The 18,210-nt window shown below is 40.1% G+C and overlaps 1 protein-coding gene across 1 annotated transcript in view; it reads right to left on the bottom strand.

Annotated features, from left to right (window-relative positions):
* nos1 (nitric oxide synthase 1 (neuronal)) overlaps nucleotides 1-18,210 on the bottom strand; it is a 47,587-nt gene that overhangs the window by 12,758 nt on the left and 16,619 nt on the right. Inside the window, exons 6-22 of the mRNA XM_069178199.1 lie at nucleotides 17,172-17,334; nucleotides 16,888-16,979; nucleotides 14,546-14,687; nucleotides 12,857-12,996; nucleotides 11,733-11,907; nucleotides 10,060-10,161; nucleotides 9,473-9,667; nucleotides 8,042-8,127; nucleotides 7,357-7,501; nucleotides 6,250-6,354; nucleotides 6,116-6,174; nucleotides 5,893-6,009; nucleotides 4,387-4,561; nucleotides 3,934-4,072; nucleotides 2,720-2,798; nucleotides 2,319-2,512; nucleotides 157-326 (exon numbers count right to left, since the gene is read on the bottom strand). Of these exons, the coding sequence (XP_069034300.1) occupies nucleotides 157-326; nucleotides 2,319-2,512; nucleotides 2,720-2,798; nucleotides 3,934-4,072; nucleotides 4,387-4,561; nucleotides 5,893-6,009; nucleotides 6,116-6,174; nucleotides 6,250-6,354; nucleotides 7,357-7,501; nucleotides 8,042-8,127; nucleotides 9,473-9,667; nucleotides 10,060-10,161; nucleotides 11,733-11,907; nucleotides 12,857-12,996; nucleotides 14,546-14,687; nucleotides 16,888-16,979; nucleotides 17,172-17,334 (2,278 nt within the window). The remainder of the gene's footprint in view (nucleotides 1-156; nucleotides 327-2,318; nucleotides 2,513-2,719; nucleotides 2,799-3,933; nucleotides 4,073-4,386; nucleotides 4,562-5,892; nucleotides 6,010-6,115; nucleotides 6,175-6,249; nucleotides 6,355-7,356; nucleotides 7,502-8,041; nucleotides 8,128-9,472; nucleotides 9,668-10,059; nucleotides 10,162-11,732; nucleotides 11,908-12,856; nucleotides 12,997-14,545; nucleotides 14,688-16,887; nucleotides 16,980-17,171; nucleotides 17,335-18,210) is intronic.

The raw sequence follows: 18,210 nt of genomic DNA, 5'->3' as shown, positions 1-18,210 counted from the left end.
TATGTGTGTAGGCTATATAACCTATAGTGTAGGCTATATAATCTATAGTGTAGGCTATATAATCTATAGTGTAGGCTATATAATCTAAGAGCAGGCTAAGTACTCAGAGCTGCATCAGCTAATTTTTAAGGTCAGTGTTCATGAAAGTGAATTTACCTTACTGAGGAGCTCTAGTTTCTTCTTCTGCTTCTCATCTGTTGCCAGAGCAGCAAACTGCTGCAGCAGCACCGGGCTCGGTGGAGTGGTGATGTCCAGGAAGTACTGGAAAGCCTGGTCGATGGTGCAGGGAGGGATACGAGTCTCATTTGTCCAGTTACTGATCACACCTGCAGACAAGAAAAAGGTTAAAGTTGTATTAATTCACATTATGTATTAACCATCAATAGAATGACTACAACTGATGCTTGCTGAGGTATGCTTATGAAATCCAATTATTCCCGAAGCAGCTTCTCTCTCTGGCAATTTTGAAAACTTTGTAATTTATTCAAATGAACCAGGAAGTCTCTTAAGATCAGTACATAAACAATAAATGGCTTAAATTGTGCTATAACACAGTAAAATGTAATTGGCAGCAGATATAAGTATGTTTATGAATGCATTTGTCTACAGCTGTAACTAAGATAAGTACTGTATGATACAGTATGTCTATATATATATATATATATATATATATATATATATATATATATGTGTGTAACTGAGTGGTAAATACAAGGTTCACACTATAACCAGTAGATGGCGTGACATTGTGCCCTTTCGGGTGTACCAAAGCTGAGAGGTGAGAAACAGGAAGTGGAAAGCCTCTGTGCGGTTGATTTACCTGTGTCTTCTAGAGCAGAGGTCTTTAACATTTTTCAGGCCAAGGACCCCCAAACTGATAGAGAGATGGAGCAGGGACCCCCTAATATATATATTGTATAAAATTGTGTTTTATGTTAAACTGGAGGAGTGCAGGAGGATTGGAGGGACAGGTCCAGGCTAGTCTCACGCTGTGAGTGAACCGGTGTCCAGCTGCAGAGAGCTCCTGTGTGTCGCTGAATGTGTCCATTTCTGACTGAAAGATAAAATCTTCTGCCTCCATTTATCCATTCGCTACAATATGTTGGATTCATGTTAATGTGTATTTAAAGACATTTAAATTTGTGGAAAAAAAATAAATAAATGAAAAATTGTCTAATCAACCAAAAATTTCACGGACCCGCTGCAGTATCTCCGCGGACCCCCTAGGGGTCGCGGACCCCCTGTTGAAGACCTCTGCTCTAGAGGATCACTCGTTTCAGAAAGGGTAAAATGCTTAAATTGTAACATCTGTACTACAATATCAGAATATGTACATTAACATAGAGGTACAAGGTGTTACTTGGTCTGCTGTTTCCAGATTCTTTTCATGTGTGCAGAGTAAATTACGGATGAACTGTGTACAACCTAAAAGCTTCAAAAATGTATGTTATACAAACATGTGGTGTCATAATATATGCTTAAAACATTTAATGTGCAAACATGGTACTATAAGACACGATATGTAAAGTTTATGTTTGTTATGTAGTGCTGTATGAAGTGGAAGACCTGCTGCAACAGGTGCACTTGAGCTAACAGGAGCAGGGCGTGGTGAGTATACTGAGATGTGGAGATATAAAGCACAATTTAATTAAATGTAACATGATATATTAGGTCTGACTGAGTTATTTTGTTCATTTTCATTTACTTTATGTCAACAGAAGAGCTTTCACTGCAGTTGTTTATTCACTCAGTTGTTTATGCACTATTTTCATGATGCATTGAGTTTATGTATCCGATTATCCACTGAGGTTACACAGTTGTTTGTGAACTAGTTTATGCACTGAGTTTATGCGCCAAAATGTTCACCAAGCTCCACATTCTGCTTGTAAATGCTGAACTGAAGGGGTTGAAATAAAGAGTTACCATTCAAACAATAGTGTTCTAGTACAGCGTTGGTGTGCTGTTGGAAACAGGAAAAAGCATTTTACAGAGAAAGTTAGGATATTTATCAAGCCATTATCAAGAATGGCTTTATTTGTAAAGAAAATGTTTGCCTTGGTTCACGGTCACAGTGGAAATCACAGTTAAGTCTTCCAGTGTCACCACAACTGTTTGCCAATATGTAGCTTCACTGACAAATTTTTGGGCATAAATACCTTGCTTAAGTGTGACTTCGTGGTGTCTGCTGAGGCAAGAGAGACTGTCTCGTATTCACGTTTTGATTTTGACATCCTGCCCAGATTTCCGACCAAAACCCTCCTGATTGCACGCCTTCTGTATTCGCAAACTAGCGTGACGTTGCTAAATACATCACCCACCTAGAGCAGTGTTCCTCTCCTCCAGGAACTCCACTTTGACAATTTGATTGACATGTGGACCATCCTCCAGTTTGTCTATAAGAGCTGTCACCAGGTCCTCGTGGTTGCCAGGGAAGATGCCCAGATGGTCACCGGGCTTGTAGCTCAGGCTGTCATGGTTGTTTGTGTGGAGCCGCACAAATATGGTGGAGCGACTAGGAAAGAGATCAGAGATTTAGGGAATAACACTGCATCACTTTCAGTCTGCTTCATTTTGTTTACACACCACTGTAAACAGAATTAGCAAGTTGGACAGCAGAAGAACCGTTAGATCCATTAAACATCATTTTCCAAAAATTACAAATACTTGTATGAGATTTTTGCTCTTATGAAAAGAGCTTCACGTGTCACAACACACTTACTTGGATTTGGGACTTTGAAGGTTTTGAGATTCCAGCATCTTGGCTCCACTAACTTTCTTCTTGTGAATACTGTATAATGCTGTTGGCAGAGAAAAATAATATTACATTACATACTTAACATTTAGATTATTAATTGGTTGATGTGTAGACCTGATCTGATTGGAAAATACATTTATTTGATTTCTTTTAGAGTTTTATATGAGAAGATCACTGCCACTTTAAAGTAGGTTCAAAGTCAGGATCCAAACTTAACTCAGCATAAAGAAAAACAGGAAACAGGAGGTTCAGTGGTTTCGTGGATGTAATATGCAGCGTTCCCAAGGGTCGTAGAATTTTAAAAACTCTTTCCCAGACAGGGAAAGTCAGTGAATTTGACAGTTTCCTTAGAGTGCGACCGGAATATGGTGTAACTACTGTATAGTTTGTTGAACAACATCTGGACACTGACTTCCGCGGAGGGTTGCTGCACAGACGTACATCATACAATACAACATACTAATAGATCAATGCATGTGCACTAAACTACTACACTTATATGAGGCAGATAAAACTTTCATGTGTATAAAACTAATACTGATTGTAACCTTTTCAGAACATATAGACAAAACCAAACCCAATTTTTTTTCCCATATTTTTTGGATGCCAGAAAAATGACCTCCTAGCACTTTACATACATTTGTAGATATGCAAATATCAAAAACCTTTTTTTCTAACTGCCAGAAATGTAATTCTGTCACGTGTACCTTGCAAAGATTACCTTGTTTTGATCACAAATTGATCCCTTAATGTTTTTGTCTTGGTATTATATAATAATATTATTATAATACCTGGATGCATCATACCCAGCATCATGGCTACTTCATATTCTTTATCTCATTTTAAATGTTATATCACATACAATATATTTATGGAAGTTAGGTAACCAAACCACTGGACTATAACCAGACTTACTCCAATATTTTGAAGTCAAGACCTTCAGGGTAAAAAGGCCCTGAAATGCCATTGCATTATGATTTCTCATTTCACGGCAGAGCCACAGAGCTCAGCTCCAGGTGATGTAATACCTGAGTCATTAGTCGTGATCAATAATTCTACCGTCTCTCCACAGATAAATTACAGTTATTTTGTGCAGCAGTACTCAGGAGCACTTATTGCTCCTTTAATGTCAAGACACCATCAGCAGTTCATCAATCTGCTCCCACTGGAGTATTTACCTTCTGTGAGAGCCGGAGCCTCGGCCGTGTATGTTAAGCGGAACTTGCTCTTCTTCCAGCTGCGGTCGTTGCTGATCAATGAGTCGTTGGCCTTCTCAATGTTCACATCATCACCGACGCAGAACACATCGCAGGCAGCCTTGACATGTAATAACCCAGCCACAGGAAAGAGTATGACCATTTTAGAAAGCCACCCGTCACCACTACAGCACGAATTCACATCAGAATAGCAAAGGATTTAGAAAATGTGCTCTTTCAACTGAAGTAGGATCAAAATCTCGAAGTTTAAAATTTGTGTTATTTTAAAAACGAGGTCCATACAAGCATCAAAACTTGACAAGTAACCAACATACTAATCTTGAAATATAGAAAAAAAACTATGTGCAAAGTGTTGCCCTTTCCAAGCACACCACACTTAACCAAACCCAAAGGGTCTCAGCCCAAGAGACCAACCTTAAAAACTTTCTTGGCCCATGTTCTGAATGACTCCTCCTGGCCACACAGCTCATCTCCTTCTCCCATGCGTAGGATGCGCTCACCCCCCAGCTCTTCAAACAGTGTGTCCACAGCGTGGGCAAAGGCGCAGAAGTGTGGGTAGGCCCTGGAGCCAAGGCCAAACACTGAGAACCTAAACAGAAAAAGAGAGGAGAACCTGGAGATCTACAGGCAGGCAAAATACAAACATACACAGCTGCACACCACCAACACTGAGCCCATGTTAGAAACTCGCCGTTTCTTCCCTCTTAAAAAGCAGCAAACAGTTGAAAAGAGCTGACGTATTAACAAATACCTGTCCTGTCTGGGTTTAAATGGACGTAAACATGGAATAGATTATTTTCTGAGGGCAGACGAATCATCGTTCCGCTGCTTCACCGTGAAGAAGTCAGGCAGCATCAGATTCAAGTTAGAGACGCATTTCTGTTGTCTCCTCTTCTCTAACAGATCAGCAAACTGTACACAGCAATACTATTTGTCTTCCCAAAGGGGCTTCACAGCCTCTCGTGGAGTGTGCACAGTGTGGAGTGATGTAAGATCACAATGAAGATGCTACATATGGAGAGATAGTGTCAATAAGTATAATAATAACAACATATTCTAGTTATAAAGCTGGTTAAAGGATCATTAATTGCTGTAACTTTTGTATTTTAAGTCATTGTATTATTAAAAAAATACGATTTGGGAGTACAAAATACAGTCTTTCATTTAGAGGCAAACCTACAGATTAATTTATTTCTTGACATAAAAGTTATTCCACCTGAAACTTGAAACAGCCTGAGGCGAGGCTGTGGCTTTGTTTTTCAAAGTTTTATTCATATTGTGCAGATGTTACTGGGGTAGAGATATGTTTTCTTTGTCATGTGAATAAATACTTTAACAGGCAAGAATGACTATCTTAAAGCTGCTTGTTACTATGAAAAAGGTCATCTGAAATTTTTACATTGAGTAATTTTATTCGAGTACAGATACTCCAATAATGATTTTACCCCATCTGCACTGTCCTTCTGTGTCTTAAGTATGAATTTTTAATAATTATACAATACATAAATATGAAAATTCAACATGACTGACCCATTTTCATAAATGAAATGTGAGGCATGTCATAAGTACAGGCTGAGGACAAGTTAGTTGAGTAAAACACCCATCAGCCTACGAGAGGATACTGTGTCAGTGACACTTTTGTCTTACCTCGACGTAAAAAGTACACACACATATGACCAGCCCATACAAAGAGTGATAAAGTCTCCACATGGAGGAAAATGAGGTGGTTTGACAGATCAAACACAGGACTTTCAACCGGGAAACTGGTGTTCAAGTCTGTTAGAAAGCCGACTTTTCACACATAGGGACGGCAAAATGTGATACTGACACAGTATACTCTAGTTGACTGAAGTGTGGATTACACACTTTAGAGTGTTACAGAATTGGACAGTTTGACTTGACCTGGTTTGGTTTGTTTACCTGACATTGGCAAGAGGTCCGGTACTCTCAAAGTTAATCTTGATTTCTGGTTCGTCGCTGGAGGACTTGCGAGTATCCGAGTAAGAGGACACGCTGTTGAATCGGACCTTGTAGCTCCTGGAGAGAGAGAGGTGAGACACATAGATTTTAAACCTAAGAAACAAAAAGACGGAAACTGACATCAACGAATGCAAACACAGACAGGTTGAGGGTCTAAACTCACTTTCTATCCTCTGTGTTGGATGTCGGGTGGCGCATTTCCATTAAGGCGGCTCCAAATTTCTACGGCAACAAATGAAGGACAATTAGTAATCTGTGCTGTTAATTAACTCGAGCTGTTAAACATTACATATATACCTCTCCATTCTCAGGTGGGTCACCGTTGCCAAATGTGCTGGTCACCACTAAGACCAGTGTCTCATGCTCCAGGTCCACCACATCATATTCATCCATTGACATGACCTGCAGAAGAAAAAAAAAAAGAGCATTATGCTGTGGAAATCTCAGCGGCTCACGTGGTGTAGTCTTTATCTCGCTCTGGTCTTCTAGACACACTCCAAATGATAGATAACTTGAGCGTGTAAATTAAGACCGAACACACAACCGCTGGCAGAAGAGGAGGTTATAATGACCACTCTGTCCTCGCCTCTAACAAGATGATAATATGCTGCTGCCACACAACGGGCATCCATGATGCATACCGCTCAGCATGATGGTGTTTGTCTGCCACGGGCCACGCTTGCGTTTCACACGCACGCACACGCACACACACACACACACACACACGCACACGCACACACACACACACACACACACACACACACACGCACACATACGCACACACACGCACACACACGCACACACACACACACACACAACCAAAGGCGTGAAGAGAAAACAGGCTTTAGCCCCACAACAACGAAGATTGGCTCCAGGCACTCGCATCTGCCCTGCGATCCATCCACACACACCCACTCCCAGTGACACACACATTCACACTCTTGCGTGCATGAATCTCTTCTTGTGATTGATCACAGTGGGAAAACAGGAAGGGAAAATAAGATATGACCCAGAGGAAAAGCACATAGAGTATGATTGAGAGCAGCATCTTTTGCTTTTTTTTTTTTTTTTTATAAACAGATTTGCACAGCCAGGGGTGCTTTGGGATCTTGTCTTAAAACTACTGCGTTGCTCAACGCTTCGCTGGTTAAATCCTGTGTCCGACCTCGGGCACTTTGCTGCATGAGAGAAGAAGAAAATGTGACAGAAGACACACTTTCTTCCTCAGCCCTTTCGTCGTCTGTACTCATCTGGCATCTGCTTGGCTTCATCAGCCAGAGAGCGAGGGTGGCAGGGAGGGGTGTCATTGAATTCTTCCTTTTTTTCAATTAGACGTAGTTACGATGGCGCCTAAGCTCGAGCTGAACTTTTGGAAACGATGATGCAAGGTGGGAGCAAGCGTACCTTTGCGTCAAAGGCGTGCTTGAAGATTTCACAGAGAGTTTTGGCGTAATCTTGTGATTTGCCCGTCTCTGTGGCGAACAGTATGGTGGCTTTAACCCTCTTGGCCATCGCCTGGCCCATGAGCTTCGCCGAAAACTTCACAGCCCTGCAGATGTAACAGGAGAGACAGTGAGAGTGAGATACAAACCAAGCAAGTGAAACGTTAGAGGCACAGTTTTCAACCTTTAGTCCCTTGCGTTCACCAGAGAATTCCCTCATGTCGATATGTCTGATAAAACATTCATTAATGAGCCGCTGAAGCCACCAATGGAGAGTAGTGTGGTTTACCGTAGCAGGCAGCCACGGATGGGTGACAATTGTGATTACCTAGTTTGCCATATCCTCAAGGCAATTACTGCATATTAATAGCAGAACACACACGTGCACATGTGCATGCATACACAGACAAACAGTGTCAAAACTCTGATTACACCCCGAGGGGTTGATTGTTTGAATTTCACTGCTGACTACACCGGCTTCCTTCTCATTTGGCTAACTTTTGCTCAGGACAGTGATTGCTTGTTTGGCCTTAAATCAACATATACAGATCATTTATTATCTTTGACATTTTGGGTCACGATTTACCCTCGACTCGAAAAATGCAGAGAGAAGAAAAGACAGAAAACAAACAAACAAGCACACTTACTTGGCAAGCTTCTTGAATCCAATGGCTCGTTTCTTTGTGGGTGTCCCATTGACTCCTTTCCACACATGGGTGTTCCAAGGATCAGGCTTTTGCATGAAGGAAAAGCATTGAGTTGGTCTTTAATTCAAAATATTTCAAAGACAGATATAATCTGTGGTATCCAGAACTTATTTAGCACAGTTGTTGCTGTACACACTTCTTTTAATAAGCCTCCTCTACTTCTACTCTCAGTAATGATTTCAAATTTGAGTTTTCATGAAAAGGAAAATTTGCCACTTTGTATTACAAGTATATTAAGATATACAGCTCCCTCCAAAATTCTTTCCGTCTCTGGAAAATGGTTGCAAAATCTGTTACTCTTCTAGAATTAGTGCCATGATTTAACATGTACAGTGATGTATTTGGTGGTCAGAAAAGCTACAGGCTAGCTGAACTGTCTGGATTGCCATATTGCCAAAAGAAAAAACTTGTCTTCTTCACTTGTATTGCGACTAACTATGTTTGTATTAGTAAAATTGGCATTCATATGAGTGTAGATGTTATGGACGATGATGCATTTAACAGTGTTTTGACTGGCTTTTATTCGAGCCAGAGTATACAGCCAAAGACACCCGCCGTTCAAGAGGATATGTGCAATGAGGACCATCTAGGAACTGAGCTGCTAAGAGCAAGCAATGGCTGCCTTTTCTCAAATTGTTATCCGATGCCATCTGAAATAAGATTATTCTGCAGCGATGATTTTCAGCGTGGACAGTTTTTATTGGGTGCTTTTGCCAACACCAATGTTTTTTTACGATGCACTAATGTTCCCCCCCCCCCTTGGACAGAGGTGTGCTCGAGACTTTCATCAGCATACAAAGATAAACCGGAGAAGACAACTTAAACCAGCAGAGCAGAGAAAGCAGACACTATTTTTGTCTTCTAACTTTATGTTTAAGCTAACAAAGTGGGTGACGGATCTGATACACAGCAACGTTGGACAAGCGTTGTGTTGTTTGTGTTTAGAAAAGCTGCTAACGTTACAGTATGTGATCAGTACACATAGATGCCTGATGAAACAGCCAACTGCCTACGTTCCTGTCTTTTGCTCTGTGCAAACAATGTCATGTGGCTGCTTATTGATGTTTTGTTGCGTGAGTGCTACCAGGGGACAGACTTCGCAAAGGGGGTGGAAGGTTTTGGAGTCAGGCGTCAGAAGCTCATGCGCAATGCATCCTGGTACATGGACGCACTGCTCCGCAAGCAGAAAAAAACGAATCTTTCTCTGTCAACATAGCACACTATTTATTGCTTAAATTGCCTACATTTACTATCAACACTTAATGCACATCCGCGTAAAAAGTAGTAAATTTTTCCTTCAATGATTTCCTTCGAAAAATACATCAAGTTGATGTGTTAGAATTACAGAATAGAAATGAACGACCTCCTCACCTGATACTCAAAGGAAGGAGTGAGACGGTAGTTGAGCATCTCTTGGTGAAAAACCGGCGTGATACTTCCCGACATCGGAGGCACGATCCAGACCCAGTCTCCAGGACAGCCTCCTCGCACCCGATACTCATTCTCCATGTGCTTCATGAAGGACTCTGTGGCCGAGTGATGGTCCACTATGGTCACTTTGCACGACTAAACATAGGATAAAAATAAAATGTTTAGGTTATTTCACAACCAAGTAAGGCTTGTTTTATTATTAACGATGATTCGACTTAAAGTGGCACTTAATATCTATCTATGCATGCTGATTACTAGGAGTGACTCTTAAGTGACAAATATAAACAGCTACACAGCTTGTTTTAGACAAATAGATATAAACATGTTTATTTACAAAACTAAGAGTATCTGAGCATAGAGTTTGAGAGATAAGTATGAAGTATTTTATGTTCCAGAAGAGATTTGAGAAGTCTAAATGAAGACTTTTTTTTCCACCATGAAACTTGATCACCTGTAGGTGTTGATTCCCTGAGAACCTTTCACATCTGTTTTGGTGTTGTATTACTTTGAATGAATGAAGCACAAACCTGGAAGCTGTGGAGGACAGCAATGTTGATCTCCACGAGTGCCTGGTCTTTCCAAAGGGAAGAGGTCTTCCTGGTGTCTAAGGCCATCTTGTTAGCAACCTCCTACACAATATAGAAAGAAAAAGTTTGGATGTGAAAATGTTTGCACTGGTTGGTGGCCATAGTTGTTGAATTGCTTCTGTTTTTTTCTCTTAAAACGGAACAGGAAATTCTGGTTAAATTTTTTAATTAGATTTTAAAACACGACTGCTGTGTTGTGTGATAATGTAACATAGTTGTACTGTCCTTAAAAAACAATGATGGGATTATGATAGGATGATGGGACAATTCACTTCTCATGTCCTTGGTATGAAACTTCTATTTACATGTTTAGATTTTTCAAAATAAAATAGAATGTTCAAGTATGTTTTAGGCATCGAGCAGGTGCTGGTTCATAATATTTCATTATTGAAAATTTAAAAAAAAGAATTTGAAACATTTCCTATATTACTGTCTCAAATCAAATACTTGCGTACTTGGACGTGCTTTGAGAGCATAAGTACCTTCAAATTGTCAAGTATGGAAACATGCAGTGAACTATGAGTACTCATATTGATCCACTAATTGAGTCTGAAACACTGGACACTTTTCACTGACCTGCGGCAGCCGAGGAAGCTGAACTATACAAATGCAAGGTGTACACGGCCTCACAAATACGGCCTTTTTCCCCCCTACAAAGTATCACTATACTGCTGTTGGATAGAAGCCATCAGTGTGTTTATTGTTGGTTGATAGGTTGACGGGCGATGCATTCAAATGCTAGTTATTTCTGCTAAGTGCAGAATGGCAGTGTGCTGTTTGAGACTACTCTGTCAAAATTCACACAGTACATGAGTAAGTGTACTAGCATGTAAGTGTACTAGAAGAAGTACACGAATTGGGACATATCATCTGTTCTTCAACATCTAAGAAAGTGTGTCACCAAAGTGATGACATCTTCAACCTTTTAACTAACTTTTCTTCCTCCTCTTTATTTCAGCTTATTTACCAAATAATTGATGAAATGTATGTTAAAAACCTCCAAATAACAGAGCACAAGCCAACAGCCCTCATCATCACTGCGAGGCCATTTTCTGTGCTTCAGTCATAAGACAAATCCACCAAAACTGGCACCCATGTGCCCTGAAGTGCTCTTCATAATTGGACCACTCTGGCTTCGTCTGGAATTTTTGGATGAGAAACGCTCTCTTTCACTTGTCTGAATATAATATGATACCAGCATTTATAGCAGACAGTCCAGCTGCCATATCACCAGTGTATTTATACTGTATGCTCTAAAATAATTTGTTTAATATTTCAGAATAGACCACAATTCCGTTTGCCACTTCAAATCCATATATACACACAAGAGCAGATACATTAATAAACAAACATTTGGGCATAGTATCAAAAGTAACACTGGTTTTATGCAGAGGGTTTGTAACTAAGCACACAGAGGTTTTATTTCTTGACAAGTGTTGTTAATCAGCTTTCTCCTCGGTGTGCACAATTACAAGATGAATTGCTTTCTGATTGGATCATTTGTGATACAACACATGCTCCTATCTGCACAAGGCTTCAGTCAATCTGTGCCTCCGATTCTTTTCCTCCTCTCGAATGGAACATGACGCTGTATTTCTGGCATAACACACTACCTCCAAAATGTTGTAGCGTGAGGTGTCACAGAAGTCCCTCACGCCAATCTCTGTGCCCATGTACCAGCCACTGAAGGGGCAGCCAGTGAACTCCAGACCGCCGATCTCCAGCAGCATGTTGGAAACCGCCGGGAGGCCGTACCACTTCAGGTCAAGGTCTTTGAACCACTCATACCTGAGCAGAGCAAACAGAGGGATGATCGCTATCAAGATTGTTTGCTATCACACATAATTCCATTCATTATGTTCCTTAATGAGGTCAGGAAATTGTCCAATGCTACATTTGCAATATGCATAATGTACAAAAATGTGCAGCCAAAACAAACATTAACACAAAGAAGACCACTTATGACAGCTTTTTAGTGCTGGGCAGGCCGAGCTGTACCTCGATCTACCTCCCACCAGCCACTCCTTGCACCCTCAAGGGGGATTGATAACATTGCTTTCAGTGTATTATTTGCAGAGCTGGGTCTAATCTTGTGCAATGATGAGACACTGTTGGTGGTCGCAGCCTGTGCCAAGCTGCTGCCAGAGCTGAGGGCCAGCTGATGCAGGGTATGGAGCAAGAGATGCCAATTTTGGGGGAGTCTGGCAGGGAGCTGTGTATGTCGGGGGATTCTGAGATGCTCTCTGTAGCGTGCAGCGATGCAGCGATAGTTTGGTGTGCATCTGTGTGTGTGCGTATGTGTGAAAGCTAGTGTCGCGGCAACATCCAATTCTATGTGATTATGGATATCACCGAGCTGCAGCAGTGTAATGCTTAAAATCTCAGGAGCATTGGGTTTCCAATGTTAGAAAGTTTTCTTAAAAATTAAAACACATTCTTTTTATAAGAATAAAAAACAGAAACAAGCTTGAAATCTCACTAACAAGCCCCATGGTTATCACAAAAGCTGGCATACCAACAGATAAAGCATGGTTAGCTGTGTTTTCAGGGAATAATCAGCACAGTTTGAATGTGACTATGAACCCAATCAGACATCTTGGCTTAAAAGTGCCCCATTGTTTCAGAAGTGTTGTTACAAAATGTGCACGTGGGTGGATGTTCTTTTGTACAGCCGCCTCTGTTCTTCTTTTTCCTTCTGTATGTTTTGTGCATGCTCAGGAGGAAAGACATAACTCACTTCGGGTGTGTGATCGGCACCTCCAGAATGAGGTCTTCGGGGATCTCGAACTGCTCAGGGTCGTTTCCGTTGGCTTGCAGCAGGAGGGGCAGGACATCGAAACGACCCTTCGGAGCTTTCCATCCGAGCTGCATGCAGATCTGAAGACCATAAAGCAACATGTCAGCTGAGTGCAAATAGGATAGTAAAAGTGAAATGTTGCAGCTTTAACTCACACTCAGCCCTATTTCCGTCCACCTGACGCAGCACACTTTTGCGCCAAGGCAGATAAGTGTGGCCAACTTATTTGGTATTTTGGTTAACGCATGCACAAGCCTAACTCCAGTGCAGCAGGGCGCAGTGGTCTAGGAGGCGGAATACATATTTAGAAGGTGCGTCACAGCTGACTTAATCATTGCCTATCAAATCAGCTCCTCTCATTCCCTTTAAGACCGCTGTGACGCAGCTGAATGTCAGTTTCTTATGAATGAAGAAGAAGCAGACTGGAACTGCCATCCAAACTTTACGCTGCAGGGAACTGACATACTTGCCTGGAGGTTCAGGCTCTAATTGCTGAATTTATGGTACTATGAGTCAGCTGATCACGGGATTGGAAAGAGGTAATTAATATTACGAGGTGGATCAAAAGTTTCTCGACTGTGAAGTGCACGGAGCAGGAGGAAGATATAACCCTAATGAGTAAGTGTTACAAATCATCATCTGGAAATCGGAAAGACCCTTAAAATACTTCAGGAATTCTTCCCCTAGAGAGGTCAGACCGAGTTGTAATGTACATTACTTTCAGTGCAAATGGTCTGAACTGTGCTGCTATGGCACTTAAGTTCTCCAATATCACAATGTGCCCAATCAGTTTCTCACATGCAACAACGCAACGCTCCCCACCCCTCCCATGCTGCTTCTTTCTATTCACAAACTTTGATGTGCGCTCTTGCTCAAATTTGCATAAAACATCACAGATGCTCCCGGACCACCGCTGACAAAAGCAGGTGTAACTCAGGTGCTGATTTTGATGAGGTGACGAAACTTGGAGTACTTACTCATGAAAGGTTTGCAGAGGAGCAATTTGAAAGTTACTGATCATTTGTCTGGACTTTGAAGGACACAAAAAAACCTGTTTAGGATGATTGAAGGTGGACTTAAATACGGGTTTTGTATATAATGGAATAATAGTGTATTTTGGGCTGATTCATGTAATGTAAATATTATTTCAACTGTGAGACGTACCACTGTGCATGGTGCACGTGTCTTTAAGGGGGATTAAAGTTAAAAATGTTAATATTTGGTATTATGTAACCTAATGATCAGTTTTCTTAAATACAGCTATCGCTGAATCACAGGATTGTGCGTTTTAACATCAACTTTAGGTTGTGTTACAAGCTGACGTGTGTAAATGATGCAGTCTCACTAACAGGTGGCTAGATCACTGAACCAGATGAGTAGATGGAAAGGCTTTTAAATTGTTACCCCTTAATGTGTAATTTAATTACAATTAATTTGTAGTTAACTGCACTCGCTTATATTTTATGGCTGTGATTGGCTGCCGACTGCCTGATTCAGAATGTTGCATGACATTTTTTTAGTTTTAATTATTAATGTATGTGGAATTTTGGATTGGTCTGTTCATGTGCCCTCTGCGCTGGGAACGAAAATAGGGCCCAATGACTTGAAAATACAGCTGTGCATGTGTACCTCTGTGAATTCGACATTAGCAGGGTCGCCCAGGATCTGTCCGTCAGGCTGCTTGTAGCCGGCATAACGAACCAGCTGATTGTTCCACACTCGGAAGTCATGTTTGCCGTCTGTCCTCTGAGGAAATATGGTGATGGCTGACCTGTCAAAAACAAACAGAAAAAGAAAAAAAACAGTATGTTGGTAATGTGTAATTGAGATAGCCACAGTATTTCAACGGTTGAGATTATTACTAGCTTTAATAATAATCTTACATCTTGACAAAACACTGAGAAAAATACATGTCTTTGATGAACAGCATTGTTGTCACTGCAAAGTGACAGTGTTTATTGCATTACATGATATATAAATAGATGCAGATTGATTAATATAAGTGTTAAGAGGTGGTTGGTTCTGCGTTTGTAATCTGCCCAAAGGCATTTTTAATTATGTTATGTTAAAGGTGTCAGAGCAGAGCCGAAGCCGAGCTACCTTTGGTCCGATCTACAACCCAGTGGTGTTTTAATGCTACGACCGAGTTAAAGTGTTACTGCTGCTAAGCTGGTTGTAAGTCGCACAGAGGAAGAGCACTGAGCAGCTGGTGGGAATCTGGGCCAGTTGTGCTGACTGCATGCTTTGCATTATAACCTGATTAGACAAATAGTCATGGTCCCTACCATCAGACTTTATATACAGGAAATGAATCTCCTTCAGGAAACATATGATGTCATTACTGGATTTAGGATGATCAGGTAGAAAAATAAATGAAAATGTTGTTGTCAGTCAGTTAAAATCTAGTAGTTCATTACATGATTTTATATATTAAAAAAAAACACCAAAAAGTAAAATACCTTCGTTTGATTATTTTGTGAGAATGTATGAGAAAAATGAGGAAATAAAAGACTATGTTCTATAATTAAACATTATTATAATAATTACTATTGTTATTATTGTCATGCTATACTTTTTTTTTCATGTAATTGGTAGTTTTGCAAAATAACAATCAGATTCTGAAAGAAAAATAATATAATATGGGTACAACTTTCTGATATTGCACATTTTATAAGAAAAATAAGCTTTAAGATGTAACTGATATCTCTGTAATGATTAATAAATGCTCTACTAATAATAAGAACAAATAGGTTTCCAAGGTTTATTACTTGACTTGTTATTTATGTAAATAAGCTGCAGACAGTTTGGACCAAAACCCATCCATCTATTAACTTAACTATTAACTATTAACTGATTCACATAATCAACTTTAGGCTTGATGATTATTTAAAATAAGAAAGTCGTGACCACTGATAGGCTACAAATCTTTATAAGTGCATTATTATCTAAGATAAATGATGATACACACCTAAAGAGATTTTTGATTGAACATTTGTTACCATGAATCATGTATCACTGATCACTTCATAATTACAGACCACCAATAAATGCTTTATGAATTCATTAGTTACAATTTATAAAGCCTTTAAAAAAAAAAAAAAAAAAAAAAAAAAAATGTGCCTTAAAAAAGGATTATATTATATTATTCAGCAACATACAATATGATTTGTCTTTTAGTTGTTGTTTTTTTTTTTAACCCTATTTAAAAGGGAAACGTAAAGTTTTGACACATCATTACATACAATTTTTTACTGCACGAGTAAAATCATTCTCACAGTGACTTAACCACTTAACTTACTTGTAATCTTTTGTTTTGCTGGATTTTTTTTTTTACCTTTCCCTGCAATACCATTTTCCATTTTGGGAAGCGTCAGAATCTTCTCAGTTTTTGTAGGTAATTTTAAATGAACCAAATTATTCCACAATGTGTTTATTTCCAGGATGTCAGAGCAAGCCAGACTGAGAGAGCCACAGTCTGGGTGTAGTGTTGGCTCTTTTTAACATGTGTGCCCGGGCTGTCTTCCTAAGGCCAGGCTAAGTGTAGTAATGAGTCAGACGCTATCCATCATCCAAGAAGTAAATATGAGGTGTCAGATGTGATTAGGACTTGGCAGAAAGTGAGTGAGCGAGTGAGTGAGCGAGCGAGTGCTGAGCAGGTCTGACAAATGACTGCTTGTTAGCAAGGTCTGCTGCTTCACCAGCAGGGCAATGATTGGTACTGAGACGCTGACAGATAGATAGACAGGCAGCAGATAGTGTCAAATACAGTGTTAAAGAGACAGAGTGCACACTGACAGATGGGACAGTGGGTCAAGTCGGAGTTGTAGGAGATGGAGAGGGGTGATGAGATACGGAGAGAGACAGATGGAGAGAGGAACAAGTGTAGTAGGAGGGATACAAGCAGAGTTGAACCAAAGGACTACAGAGGATGACAAGACTTGGATAAAGAGCTGAGCAGTGGTTTTTTTCACCTCAGATTTCCTTTGTTGGTGGCGTACTTGATGTGGTTACAGATGTAGTTGTACATTCCGTGGACTGTTGTGCAGTCTCTGGCATCAAAAACCTCGAAAGCAAATACAAAAATAAGAAATCAGAAGCAGGTTTATTTATTATATAAATGGACATGCAAATATATGTTAGGAGAAATGCATCCATGTGGAAAACGGTCCATATTAACTGACACACGGTCAAAAATACAACAACTGTAAACAGCACAAAGCTTGAACAATAGGATACTGTGATTGCTGAGTTGTACCTGTAGTTTGGACCACTGAATCCTTCCCACACATCGTGCAGCATTCCTCCAGGCGTGCTTGGCTCCATAAATCAGTTCAGTGTCTTTCAGTTGATACGTTCCTGAAGCTTCAATCTCCTTGGTCACTTCCTCTTGCCTGTCCACATGGGCCTTAGAGCCATACCTGTAGGCAGGACAAGTCCATGGGCACAAGAGAATAAGGGAACATATAGAGTAGCAAGAGTACTGCTCGTAAACCGTGCAATTCTGTAGGGATGTACCATTAGCATGTCACTCATATAATCAATTAACATATCTTTTAAGAAGCTGCTGTGTTGACACAACAACAATCAACATTTCAAAAAGTAAATACACTCATATCTAAATGATAAATAAAGTGTTTATACAACAATAAATACCAATATGGAAATGCAGAAATGTGCTTGCATAGCTGGATAATAATAGGACAGTTACAACAGTGTTTTTTGTTACACAGGTGTCACCCATAAAATCAACAAACGCTGCATCTTGTTTGTGTGTACAGATGCTGGAGTCCTATCAGTATAATGAGCCTCCATGCTGGCTCACAGGCACTGTTTACTCACTGCCACATATCAATATGAAAGCCACATTATATTGTTAACTGTTTTAAAAGCTAAAATCTGCCATAAAAATAGTTTAGACTAAAAGCTATATTTGGATTTGACAACAGTAACTTTCTACTCTTGAAGGCCAAATAAGGAAATGCTATCAAAGTAAGAATAATTTCAAATATCAGTCATTAGCTCAGTGAGCTAATTAGCATTATCATCGTAAGAACCACATAGATACTAGAGGGATATATGCCCCACTGTCTGTCAAAAAGTGTTTTATGACTTGATTGAATCATTTATTTATTATAATTTTTGACTCTGATTATTTGTCTGACGTGGGCCGAGCATCACCTGCTCCATATCGTATCCAGAGTCGTTGAAGGACCAGATATTTTCAGCAGGGGACGCTGAGGAGTACACTGAGTGCAGTTTTGTCACTTGTGATATGGAGCAGGTGAAGCGGAGCT

This window comes from Embiotoca jacksoni, unplaced genomic scaffold, assembly GCF_022577435.1.
Source record: "Embiotoca jacksoni isolate LCO1_2020_lvr unplaced genomic scaffold, fEmbJac1.0.p SCAF_8, whole genome shotgun sequence".
Taxonomy (NCBI): Eukaryota; Metazoa; Chordata; class Actinopteri; family Embiotocidae; genus Embiotoca; species Embiotoca jacksoni.
This window is presented reverse-complemented; position numbering and strand designations above follow the sequence as displayed.